Here is a 14,267-nt window from a genome sequence, read left to right on the forward strand (position 1 = left end):
CCAGCAAAATGCGTGTTTGTAGAGGTCAAAACTTTCTGTAGGTATTGTGTCCTTGAAAAATGCTCTGACCATCTAACCACATGTCTTCCCCTCAGAAATGTGTATTCCCCTTCCACTATCATCTGCCATTCCAGCAAAGTCCCAAATGGGTTCTACATCCCTACAACACAAATGAAGGGGTCAAGTGAATAGCCACTTATGTTCTTCAGTCTACTGGAAAACTACATATTCATACCAGAATCAGGTCCCTCAACCACCTTTTCAACTGTGAAAAGAAGTTCCTTGTTGCAGGGAACATACTTGACTCTCTCCTTCTTATGTTAAGAGGTTCCAGCTCTGCTGATGCCATTAATAACTTTTGTTGAACAGGAGAAGCCAAACAGTAAAAAAATGGTCAATGGAAATCTTTTGTGGTATATGACTGAAGAATATAAAAGCACCTGGCTTGGACATATAACTTGGTAGTTGTGGGTATCTGTATTCAATCACTAAAATTCAACAAATTTTCCATCTTAAACATCTGCTAAGTTACCCACGTTTAACCCCGACATGGTAAGAGGCTGCCATATTTACACAGGATGAATTTGCCTTCCACAGAGAGCAATGCTGTGATCAGAATGTTACACAACATCACGATGTGAAAACTTGTATTTACCTGACACAATTCATTAGCTGGGACTTAATCGATTGCACAAAAAACATTTCCTTAACCTTTTTATGCAACACATCTGACTGTTTGATCTATTAGCACCCCCTTTTGGTCARCTGTTGGAGACATGGTTAAAAACACCCAGGTATTACAAAACAGGTAACTAGATGATAATGTACAGGTAAAACGAAGTCTTGAAGCAAGCCCCACGTGCTACATGAAATATGAAGACAGTCTTCAAGAAGTAAATTTAAATGATGTCTTAAGTATTGTGACACTGAAAGACAAGGGGACCAAGTGGGTGTGAATAAACATATATGCAGAAACCATGGTGAACCATTCCATACACTGAATAACGTTAATTCTTACAAAAATAACCTTTTTAATATTATTGCATTCATAAGGAAAAATATAAGCTTCAAAATGTACAGCTACCAAAAAAAAACATTAAATTCTGAACAAAAAGAAGAAAAATAAATAATATCACAACTTCTAAAATAAATATACCACAATATAATAACAACTTCTACAGCATCTACAGCATTACAGTCATACACTGTGATTAAACAGAGTAAATATCAATCAGTATGAAATTCTTGCACGTAAAACAATAAGCAATAATGATACAATGTCAAATACAGTACACATCACAGTAATCAGCCCAATAAAACACATTTTCATTCAGCCCCAACATAAGGCATTTTTATAAAGACAGCTTGCAAAGTTGAACTTGCAAGAGATGAATTTAAACACAATAGGATAATGCTTCCTCAGTATTAAATTCACTACTGTAGTTGGAAGTGATAATGACTTAACAGAGTCAATGGTACTTTATTTTTACCTGGTTTCATTTACTAGACTTACTACTTTCCAAGAGAAGTAAAACATGGAATATAATACCAAACACCGTCTATGGAAACATGCAGTTCTATTTTGTAGTATGAAGCACAAAAGTAACTTTTGTGTTTGGAGGAAAACTCAGTTCCTCATTTTTAATACTTTAATACTCTGACAAAGTTGGCTAATTATACTTTTTCCTTTGATATAAAATGACGTTAAGCAGAGTAAATTATGTTTCTCAGTGGATGAAAGAAATATTAATTTATTTAAACTACTGAAGTATCTGTAATAAGTTGCTAAAATGATCAAAACTGAAATATAAATACACAGACATTGCCTCTACTTGCTAATAAGTTCATATGCAATTTGTTTTTTCCCAGTCATGTGTTTGGGAAACAGGGCAAGAACTGACTGCTTTTCTGTCAGGTAAAACTTATGAAAAGAAGCAATGGTTATATAAATATACTAAGTAAACATAAAAATAAGCACTGAACTTGTGGTTTGGAACTTAAACTTGTGCATCCTYAAAGTTAAATGTTAAGTTCACCTACCTTTACAAATACTAAACTAAGGGCCTATCGGTCTCACTTTAATACCTGATAAAGTTTTGGAGAAGATAATTCTGCGAATTATTAAAAAACACCTGAAGGACAATGCAGCCATCAGTCAAAGCCAGCTTGGCTTCAGGGGGAACAGTCCTGCTTGTCAATTTCGTTTTACAACAAGGTAGCACATGCAGATGCTCAAGGGAAGCCAGCTGATGTGATCTTTCTGGCTTTCAGCAAAGTTTTTGACACTGTCTCTCACAGAATCCTTCTGGACAAAATATCCTGCTCACAGCTGAACAAACACATCATGGAATCAGTAAGAACTGGCTCTTGGTTGTGCACAAAATATTACAGTGAATAGGGTGATATCAGACTGGTAACCTTTCACTAGGAGGGTTCCACAGAGCTTCATCTTGGGCCCCATGCTCTTCAACATCATTAAAAACCTGGATGCAGTACTGCAAGGGATACAAGCAAGTTTCAGTATCATACTAAATTGGGATGAGCTGTTGAGGGCAGAGAGAGATCTTGACTATCAGAGGGATAGACAATCACAAACCACAGGAAATTTAACATGGGCAAGTCCTAGATTCTGGGATCGAGTAACCCTGAATACATGACTGGATTGGGGAGTGAGGTTGGAGAGTAGTCCATGGAAAGGGACCTTAGGGTTCCTGGTCAATGACAAGTTTAAGCATGAGTCAGCAGTGCCCTGGCAGCCAGGAGTGGGGTTAGCATTGCCAGCTGGGCAAGGGAGAAGGTTGTCCTGCTCTCTTCTGCACTGGGGCAACCTCATCTTGAGCTCTGGGAGCAGTTTAGGGCATCCCCATATAAGGTCATAGAGCTATTAGAGAACTCCCACAGAAGGGACATGCAGATGTTGAAGGGTCTTAAGCGGAAGCTGTATGAGAGGCAGCTGAGGTCACTTAATCTGTTTAGCTTGGATAAGAAAACATTGTAGAGAGACCTCAATGCAGTTACAACTTCTCCATGATGGAAACAGAAGGCAGACACTGATCTCTGTGGTGATCAGTATTGCAGGGAACAACATGAAGCTGCGTCAGGGGAGGTTTAGGTTAGACATTAGAAAAAAGTTCTTCACTCAGAGGGTGGTTGGGCACTGGGACAGGCTCCCCAGGAAGGTGGTCACAGCACCAACCTGACAAGAGTTCAAGAAGTGTTTGGACAATGCTCTCATGTACCTGGTGTGACTTTGGGGTGTCCTGTGCATGGCCAGGAGCTGGATTCAGTGATACTTGTGGGTCCCTTCCAAGTTCATTATTCTTTTAAGTCAGTTAAATTTTCAAGTAGTGAATACTTCATGAAGCAGCAAACAATCAAATTTTAGTTAGATTCTACTTTAATTATCCCACAGAGGGGAAAATGCAGTTGACCTACTATATTCAAACAAGTATCAGCTGAACCACTGYACAATGCAAAGACAGACGTGGTCCTTCCAGAACTACCACAAAATCGGAGCACTGTACCCACCCCTGCACCCCAGGTAATTCCTCAGAACACAAGTCAATTCTGTGAAGACATGACTTGAGTCGTCTACCAATTTTCCTCATTTAACTAGCTTTCTTGCAGTCAGGACATAATAAGGACGGTTAGCTCTAACCCAGTACCAAGACTGCATGTTCCCTGACTCAAAGAGGGCCCATTCGAGTAGACAGCTAATTGAGGTGACGTGACTGGATGCACAACAAAGACCAGCCCTTCAGAAGGCTCCACATCAGGCTGACAGTGTGCTCAGGTCAGCTCAACCTACTCCTGCAGAGTTGGACAGGTGTCATTTGAGCTTTTGAATATGAGCATACACACAATGCAAACAGCTTGAGCTGAGGAAAAGTTTAGGCAAAAATACACAGAGCTAACTTGGAGGTTTCAAGTAGCAGACCAGCAAGCAATAGCTGCACATTCTGAAGCAGTTCTCTACAAGTCCCAGGCTGATATCAAAACATTTCCTAAAGTGTTTAGATGCAAACTGAGTCATTATTTGCAACTAAACTTCTGAAAAAAAGTCATGTCATTGCTCCTTGACCCTCACATGCACATGGCTCAGAGAACACCAGTGGTCTCTGACAGATGACAGAAAACAGAATAAAAGTACTTTTGAGAGAGGGGCTTAACATGTTAAGAATAAAATGACTCAAAATTATTTAAGTATTTTGGTTGTGGAAATCAAATAACTCATTATGAGTTCTTTGAAAGGAGACCTGGTATACTGCTTTTACAGCAATRCAATACCTAATTTGTAAGCTATCCAACTGCTTCAGGTCACAGGGACTCTGAACTACTGCCACCTGAAGAGCTGCTGATACACCATTTCATTACACAGTACTCTCCCAAACAGAACACCTAATCTTAAAAATTAACCTTAGTTCACAATCTCACAGCAGCAAGCTCCCAATAATAAGAAACTTCYTACAGGCAAGTCAGTTGGAAGACTGATAATACTAGAAGTGTTGCACAACCCATAACAACCATCAACTGAATTTTACATTCTCTAGTTAGAAAGCCTAATAAAGTTAAAAAGGAAGAGAGAAAAGTTGTGTAGRGTGTAAAGATAAAATACACAGGTGACACATTTGCTTTGTTTGTGCTTTCTAAATGTCAAACTCCCCACACAYACACATTCAGGCATTCATACAACTTGACAAAACTAAAAACTGTGCTCTCTTTRTAGAAGGAACAACAAAAGTCAAAGGGTTTAATTTCAAAACTGTGAGGAATGAAACTAATGTTCCACAACCCACCTCTGCCTTATTTTGTGCATTTTGAAAAAGAGCCTTTGAATCATGTAACATTAAATAGAAAAAAGGGGCGAAGATTGCTCTGCATTGCAAACTGGTTTATGGCATAGCATGGTCCTGTATTTCACCCCTATCCATTCCTGTTGATTTAGCCCTTCATTATCACTGCACTTACAAGCTTAATTAATCCTTATTTTAATAATCCATGGCCTGTAAAATACAGCACATATAAAGTCAATTTCCTTCCTATTTAATGCTCTCAAGCACTTGAACTGTAAACTATGACACAAAAAAGAATCCTTTAAAGCATTAGTGGAAAACTACTACTTGGTTTATAATGGTTCAGGAAAGTCAGATAAACTATTATGCTAGTAAGCCTTAGCTGTTGGGCAGCTCTGACAAACTGCATTTTGGAGCTATATATTAATGTTTGTAGCACAAGCCACTTAGAGATAGCAAAATGCTTCACAATTGGAACACAACATATAGGTCACTTTTCAAAACTGTATGCTCCTAGCAGTTGTTCTGGACAGAAATGGAATAAAATCACACAAATAATATTACCTGGATTATTTCACACTTAACTTTGTGAACTTCGCCTTGTCTCAGCCACCTTACTTGTCAATTTCCTTCTCTGACAACAAGCTTTTGTCCTCAATTCCCCTTTGAGGTCTTGCRATTCTTCCTCAGTTATCATGTACCATACCTACTCTCCACGTCACACACCTTCATCACTCAATCTGTCTGCCCACATGGTTCTTATACACCTCTGAGGGGAACAACCTCCATGAAAAATTCAGTAAATTTTTGACTGCTGAGTTACGTGCAGAGAGGATACACCAATGGTGCTATCTTACAAGCAAAAAYAGCATTTTCAAGTGATCTAATATTGTCTACCTGAAGATAAATTGTCAGGCCATGCATCAGAAACCTAAGGGCACTAACTGGTCTTAATGGCCATGACCAGCCTCACACAAAGCTTCCATGAACAGGCCTGCCTGTGGCCCTGGAGCTCCATTTAGATGTTCAGGTCTGGGTCTTTAGCTTCTGCTTAAACGGCATCATTAAGGGTACCCACCTCCGGCCCTTGTTCTGGTCAGTAAAAGCACTATCCCTGCTGGGGTCACCCTCACCTTCCAGCCTGCTTAACCTCCTGGACTAGACAGCCCTTGCTGCTCCTTGACACTTAGCTAGTCATTGATTCCTACCAAATACAGGCTGGGTTTTTTTTTCCAGTGTACGCAATATATCTGCACTTGGTTTTCAGCCTCATATTGCAATCGAAGCAAAGGTCTTAATTTTTATGTAGTATCTCTATAATGACTGATTTCAAATCTTACCTTGTTTTCAAAATATATTAACCACACAAGCTTTTAGTTGTGGGTACCAGTGTGATTAAATACCTTCTACAATACACCTCTGTCTTCAGATGAAAACAAATGGTTGGCTAAAATATAAGCAGCCTGTGGGTCTCCAACAAGAATTTTTTAAAAAATTACCACACCAAAATTTTAACTCCTATTCTATCTACAAGAGAAAGCAACAGTTACATGGAATTAGCTAGGGGAAAAAAAAAACCCCAAAAAACAACCCTTTCTTTCTTTTGCATACTGCATCAGTATCCACAATCTTGGAACAGTTCTTTAAACTGATAAAGGAAGAATTACTGTGTGCTACAAGAGAAATATAATGAAACTATCAAGCTACATAAATTAAGTCTATTTTCAAAGAAAGCTTGAGTGTTCTGTATTTCCATAATTGTCTGATTTTTCTTCCCTCTGTCATTATTCATTAATGTAAGCACACCTCAGAAGCATTTTTAAGAACTCATCATTGGGAATAAAAATAACCTCATCAGCTTCTTTATTTGTGTGTTTGCTTGTACTCTCACTTGTACACTGATCAACTCTTCCTCCTAATACTATTCTTTCTTCCTTTCTATATTCTTACTATCTAATCAGCTGTTAGCTCTCTGAAAGGAGACTGCAAATCTTGATATTACTCACTCTTTTCTAAAGCCTTAAGGCAACACTGGTGTTTTAAATGCAAACCTCATTCTTCAATTCCAGTTCAGACAACATTCAGATTATTCGTCCCTTTCTCTGCAAGGCACAAAYGCTGGCATATGACAAAACATCACTCTTACAGAATTTTTCTTCCAATAACTTACACAGCACCTGCAAATACTCCTTGAATACATGACAGAACAGTTACTGCATGAAGAGCTTTCTGGCTTTTTCTTCATTTAAAATTTAGTAGAAAGATTAGAGATGGTAACTTCTGAACATGCAAACTACTGAAATCTATTAAAAAAACCAACAACTCAAGAGTCATCATCTGCAACAAATGTAGTTTGGACTTCAATATAAATGGCATCATTAACATTTAGCAGATTACTTCAATAGAGTGATTACAAATGACAATGTCAGAGGTGTTCACATGTAAAATGTACATTTATAAAAGACAGGTCTAAAACATTTACATCAACTACACAAAGTCTGACTTTAAAAAAATGAATAGGACTTGTATATGAACTCTTTCATGTTAATATCCCAAAAATAAGCAGTTGCAAGAATCGTTTGCCCACACACATTCTGGAGCTGCCTACAGTCTGTCTTGTTCAGTCAAAAGTTACTTTACTTCTTCAACATCAGTCATGGGTCAAGGAAAGATTCAGAAACYACTTCAGCCAGAAAGAATTAAGAAATGGTACCTAAACATACTATTATACTGCCAGGAGTATTCAAAGTACTGCACTTTGAAACTCAGACCAAAATAATGCCATTTATTTCTTAGGAAAAGGAAAACACACATTATAAAGAAGGTAATGTTAACTGTACAGYTTCCTCCTGCTAGTTTAGAGGTTTYTTTTACTAGAAACAAAAAAAGTATATAATCATAAGATAGTTTAGAGGTATACTTTTTAACACAGAATCAAATGGTTCCAAGAGTATTTAAAAAACTTAGCAAAATCCACTGTATTACCATAAGAATGAAAATCTGCACGAGTAAAACATGTAACACATTAGCTATTAAGGGTAGTACAAATTTACTGAAATTGTTAGTACAAAATAAGGTTTTTTTAAACTTGAGCATTTTTTTTCAAATTATTTGCAAGCAGGTTCATACTTCCTTGCTAACTACATAAGCATCTCAGCATTTCTGTCTCTTAAAACAGTCAATTTCATCTGAGGTAGAGAATAACAGAAGTCAGTTGAGTCAAAATGCTCAAACCTACATTAAGGAAAATCTAGGTAATTTTTTGTAACCCAAATAGCAGAATTTTCCCACTATGAGTTAAACCTATATCAATAGAGCAAATTTCGTTGTTTTGCTAACACAGATTTGAAACACTGTCCATTGACAGCTGGTATTCAAATTCCAGTTCTCCAAGTAGCCAAGTGACATTTCCTAATCTTACTATTGATTTMTTTATTTGATAAAAAATGTGGTTGCAACAAGTTCTACAAATACAATCCTCAATCTCTGAGATACCAAATATTCTGTACTATGATATATCAACATGAGAGTCTTTTCCACAATAATGTTTTGGGGATTGTCTTGAAAACAAAGTGTCATTTTTCAATGACCCTCTAGGTTTATAATTCCAAAAGTGAAGGAACCTAAAGTAATTAAAATAAGTCACTTCAAGTTATATGTCCAATAAGAAAGAACAATCTAAGAAGCCTTATCAGGGACATTTTGCTGTCATGATGCCTGATGTACTTACTTCTCCATAAAAACAGCCATTTTCAGAACACACATCTCCTCCTTGACATATTCTCATTCTCAGACTTTGATTCTCCCAAACTTTTTTACTATCTGCCCCTCTTACTTGCACATCTTTCTTCCATTCTCTTCCTCATCTAGACCAATACTGAAAGTACTTTAACTTTCACAAACATTACCGGAAGTCCATACAGCTTTAGGAAYTAGAATGAGCTTGGTCTGAGTTCACTGCTAAACTGCACGATAGATGGTAWTTTCCATAGATGGTTTTCACTGTGATGGGATTGTTCACATTGATATCAACATCCTACTGTTCCCATGTTTCATTACATCCAACACCTTCCTTATTACATGGGAGCTTTCCAAAGCCTACTCTTTCCACTTCAAAGGAAAAAAGTAGCACTCCTACACCCTGCTTCCAATAATGCCAAACAGAGAAGGCAAAAMCAAGAAATCTAAGACACCATTCTGGTTCACCGGAGTCACTCTGATATCCTAATARTGGTGCATACCCATTAATACAACAGACATGAGTAGCAGCGTATGTTGTCCTGTCGTAAGTACTCAAATATTGATGGATTAGCAACTTGGAGATCCTATATAAAATACTGCAAGGGAATGAAGTCATTCTGCTTATCAGAAATTTCCCCTTCTCTTCCTCAAAGCATGCAAAACCATTGGGGAAAGAGGGCTGCTCTTCACAAGAGCCAGACACAGGCTGTCATCAAAAGACCTGTAACTGTAACAAATAAGCACTGATGCTGCTTTCAGTCACAATGAACATAAAGGTTTGGCTCCTAGACCCTCTCTTAACCACACAATCACTATTTGACCAACTCTTAAACAAAGTTGGTTTTAAACAAATTATTGCACTTAAGTAGTATGAAACACCTACTCCCAAACTACTGCTTCTGGGTGTCTGCAAGATCAGAYACTGCTGCCTGGAGTTTTGTGTTTAAACTGATGCTCATTAAGTGTATGAACTGCAGTGGATTTCATCTTTTTCTCTCCTTGACTATGTCCACTTGTCTCACCACATCTTTCACCTTGAGTCTGCTTCAACACTTCATGTCACCAGAATCTCATGAGCAAAAAMCTTCAGTCTTCCATTGTGCTATTATGTTGTAAGAGACTGTGATTCACTGTATTTGCACTGATGTGTATCAAAACCAAAAACAGATACTTAACATAAAATTGTAAAATTCCAGCCAAATATGGATTTTAAAAGTCCTTTTTTTCCCTGGTGAACAACCAGAATGAAGCTATCTATAAACATTACTTATGTAGCTAGGGGAAGACTGCAAGAAGCGTTTTTGCCTGGCCTGATATTTAAATTTTATTCCAGGTACTCTATGAAGATGTTATCAGTCACCAGAAATAATTTTAACAAAGATAAATGCTATAGAACTACGGTTTTTATTAATTAAAATCAAAGCTTCTGTTGTGTCTGAGCCTGACAACACCACATATACTTTCATACACTGTGTGAGATAAAGTAAGCACCAGACACGCATTAACAGGTGGATGAAATAAAAAGTAATACAACTTCTGCAACATGCTATTTATTCCAGACTTGTCAAAATTCTCACACTGGCTAGCACTAATACTGGCCAAATAGTGCTTCTATTAACCAGACTCAGTCAGGGCTTTGTGCATCTTTATACAGCTCTCTGCTGCACTCAGACCTAGCTCTAGAACCCTACTAAGCCCTATTTTAACACATGGTTTGGTATGGACATGCAACAAAAAAAGCCAACATAATTTCATTAAAGAAAAATATCCAAACCTTAGGGGTATCACAAAAGAGTAAGCAAAAATTTTCTTTTAAAAGTTAATAAACATTTTTTTCTATTTTTCAAGGAAGGACAGGATAAAAAATTAAGACAGGAATTTTTTCTGTTTTAGAAGTCCTTTATTTTGCCAAAAAATGGCTTTCCCCTCATTTTCTTGAGGAGCAAGCTTGCTTATAAAGACACTCACTGAAAACTGTGATGTAAATGGCATCCCAGATTTCCTCAATTTCTTGAGTAAGAATTGAGTAACAGGTTTTGTACTACACAAGTATTCATAATCCTTTGCTTTCATAACCTCAGGTGTCCATTTCTGATGAACCAGCAATACATTTGCTTCATACTCAGAGTTTTTACAACAGAATTACAAGAGGAAGGTAATACATTCTCAAAAATCACTGAAAAGAGATATGAAAAATTAATTATCATGAAATGTAAAGAATATGTGGCTGTACTAAGCCTTTGTACACAAAATATTCTGCTATAGCAACAGAAATTAATTCTGGCTCCAATGCTTTGTGATATAAAGGGCTTCTCTGAAATAAATATCTGATTCCCAGTTCAGCCAAAATTTGTTTTACATTTTGTTTTCCTAGCTWCAACTGCCCATATTTCTAATGTAAGGAGACACTGCAATCTTTTAGGTCAAAACAAGGAGAGCGTGTTCAACATAATTTCAAGCCTCCTGAACTTCACAGATCTTACAGCATGAAAGCTTTAAAATATGACTTAAGCAAAGGAGGCACTTCTACTTTCTGAATCAGTTCAGGTATCTGCTGATACTTACTTGGCTCAGCACCAGATAAAATAATGAGAGCCTCAGTAACCACTGCTTAAGTGATTTGAAACAAGTACTTGGGATTTTATAAAGATAGGAGGACTGTTGCAGCATGTTCTCTTAACTTCAGCCTTAACATTTATTTACATATAATAACCTGTTTAGAATCATCAGGCAGCTGGGGCATATGTACGCTGAAGTGTTTAAAAGTAGTGATAAAATGGGTACTTGTGCTAGAGGTTCTTGTCTAAGAACCAAATGTCACTAATGGTAATCAGAACTGAATCTCTGTGGTAACTCTTGGAAAGTGATAATTATTTAATTGAAGTTCTGAAACTCGGAGGATTGTAATAAGTTTCACATGCAAAAATGGGCATAAAAATGCACTGCAAACAAAACTACATCATGAATTTGAAAATTTAATCCTACAGTGTCCAAACAATAAGCTAATATAACCTAATTTAGGCAAACAACATGAAACTGCTACGTAACCAAGTTTTACCAAACAACAAAATCTTATTCTGAATCTAAGTAAACAAAAGCATAGTGCTGAGAATGTAAGAATCATTCAAACGCCCTCACAGTTGACTGTTACAGCATCTTGTTCAATCAACTCCTAAGAACAGAAATAATTTTTATTGTTAGTAATTTTAACACCTGTACTTACTTTAAGACACACATCTAGAATACTGGTATAATACACTATTTCTTACAGTTTGACAATAACAGACTACTCCAGTAATAAATTAGACAAACACTTCAAAGATACTCTTTAACAAAGAAACTACTTGTACCAAATTGTATCCGTAAAAATATTCATCTGAAAGGAAACCAGTACTGTAGGACTTACACATCTAATGGCAAGATACGTGACAAACTACTGGCTTCTCAGAGAAGTAGGCTTTTGGATAGCTGCTGATCATTGCAACTGGAAAGTAAGCTCAAGGTGTGTGCAGTARAAGCCTCAGTTCTGTGAGGTCGGGAGATGTGAGACACTAAAAACAGTATACACTCTGAATAGCTACTCTCAAGAAGCAATACAAAATACACAAGCAAACAATACACTTTCTCCCCTGCACTTCTGATTTATCACCTCACTTCAGGTGAGCTTCAGGAAGAAATCCTGAATTTAAAATGTAGAACCGTAAATCCATTTCTGTTATTATTTGTTGATTCTCACTCCCAAGTAGGGAGATTCACAGGCTAGTTAAGAAACAAATTTCATGTAAGTATTTTTCATAGATACACATTTTTATATGAAACAATAATTGAGAAAAGATGTAAGTTTCAGTGCCTACAGAATCAAGAAATACTCCTTTACAAAGCTTACTCAATGAATGACAGTCCTAAGGATTCCATCATATTGCCAAAAATTTCTTATTCTGAAGCATCTTTTCCTTGTTCTGTGGAAAATTTTATTCTTATTCTATCAACAAGTGATGATTAAAAAACTGTGTACAACTGTAAGAGAAACTCATAATGTTCTTCCTCTTCTCCAAGAAACCTGTTGACCTATAATCAGGCCACTGTCCTACAGAATATGAAGAGTAAGTTTCAGTCCCACCCAGGCAAGTATCTTCAACATCCCTCTTACTGAAAACACAAAGGGACACTAATTTTCCCCCTTCCTCTGTGGCAAGGAAGAAATCTAAGGCACTGTTTCAAAGAAGAAATACTCACTTAAGTGTACCTACCTCATAATTCCACACTGTTCATACCTAGACCTGCTACACCCTATTTTTTCTGAAATAATGACTTCAAATGTAGAATGGTAAGACCTTAAAACAATCAAACAAAATACTTTTCAGTCTGAATCACTTGACTAACTCAATTTACCTATACATGCCATAGGTAACAGTTCTGTCAGCACGAGCAGAAGGGCAGAAACAAGCAGTCAAACATGAATAGTAAGTTTCTGCATTAGTCTAGAGGTATTCTAAATTCATGCTCACAGATTCCAAAGCAGTTCTAGGAGACTGAGAATTAACCCTCAACACCATAAAACAGGTGCCATTTTTTGGAGGGAGGAGGCAGCAGCAACCAATGGGATGATCAGAGAATAAAAATGTGAAAAAATAGTACACCTATAGTTCTTTCCCTATGTGTGCATATCTGCTCAGGCACACGTATATATTACATGTTAACATTTTAAAACCCAAATTTTAAAAACTTACTGGAAATAACCTGTATGTGTTAACTTAAGCAGCACAGAAAAGCAAATACTCAAAACCACAGCTGAAAGCACTGAGCTACATTATTTCACCTGACTAGAGTCGAGCATTAAAAAAAGCCTAAATTCTGTGAGATGCACAAAAGTAAACACATGCACGCGTCTTCAGCTCGAGGCTGGATCATGTAGATCTAACACAGGTCTCTRCATTAAAAAAACGAACAACAAAGTGCCACCAAAAAATTATAAAGATATTTTCAATATTATTTTTAATCAGCAAAAAGGCAGCTTTTCATCCTCTGGAAAAGGTAACGTATTTCAAAGAAGGGATGACAAGGAAAGGCACGATACAAAAGAGACGTAATAGGCTGCAGATTTCTGGAAAGACTGGTAGCGAAGAAACGCTCCCCGGCAGCGAGCCCATGACGACCAGCTCTCGACCTCCGGGCGCCGCAAGGACACCGGGCGGGCGGTCACCGCGAGGCAGACAGCAAGGACGGGCAAGGACACACACCGACAGCCAGGAACAGGCAGGGACACGCACAGACAGACAGGGACGGGCAAGGATACACACGGACTGACACTGAGGAAGCCTCGGCCCGGCGCCTGTTGCCAGCCTGGCTGTCCCCCACCCGCGGCAGGGCTCTACGCGGGCCCCCGGCCTAGCGCTCGGGGCGGCCGCGGCCGCGGCCCAGACCCGCAACGGCCACCTCGGGCCCCCGCGGGCCCCGGGGTGCGGCGGTGTCCCCGGGCGGCCGGCGGGTAGTCCGCGATGCCGTTACCTGGGCGGCGGCGGGCGGAGCGCGGCCGCACCGCTCCTGGCGACGAGAGCCCTCAGCGCCGCTGACATTGAGAGAGACGCCGCCATGACGCTCAGCAGCCGCTGAGAGACGGCGGCGCCGCAGGGCCAAACCTCCTCCGCCTGAACAGGAAACGCGAAGGCGAGGGCGGAAAGAAGCGGTGAGAGAGGCGGACGGGGAAGAGGATTGGGAGAGGACCCGGGATAA

General features: G+C 38.5%; 1 protein-coding gene across 1 annotated transcript in view; it reads right to left on the reverse strand.

Moving 5' to 3' along the window:
• Positions 1–14,191, reverse strand: part of NDUFS4 (NADH:ubiquinone oxidoreductase subunit S4) — a 46,338-nt gene extending 32,147 nt beyond the window's left edge. The window contains exon 1 of the mRNA XM_057389696.1: positions 14,043–14,191. Within this exon, the coding sequence (XP_057245679.1) occupies positions 14,043–14,128 (86 nt within the window). The 5' untranslated portion in view covers positions 14,129–14,191. The remainder of the gene's footprint in view (positions 1–14,042) is intronic.
• Between the last annotated feature and the right edge of the window lie 76 nt (positions 14,192–14,267).

This window comes from Malurus melanocephalus, unplaced genomic scaffold, assembly GCF_030028575.1.
Source record: "Malurus melanocephalus ecotype Western Australia unplaced genomic scaffold, MMel_1.1 scaffold_18, whole genome shotgun sequence".
In the NCBI taxonomy this organism is placed as follows: domain Eukaryota; kingdom Metazoa; phylum Chordata; class Aves; order Passeriformes; family Maluridae; genus Malurus; species Malurus melanocephalus.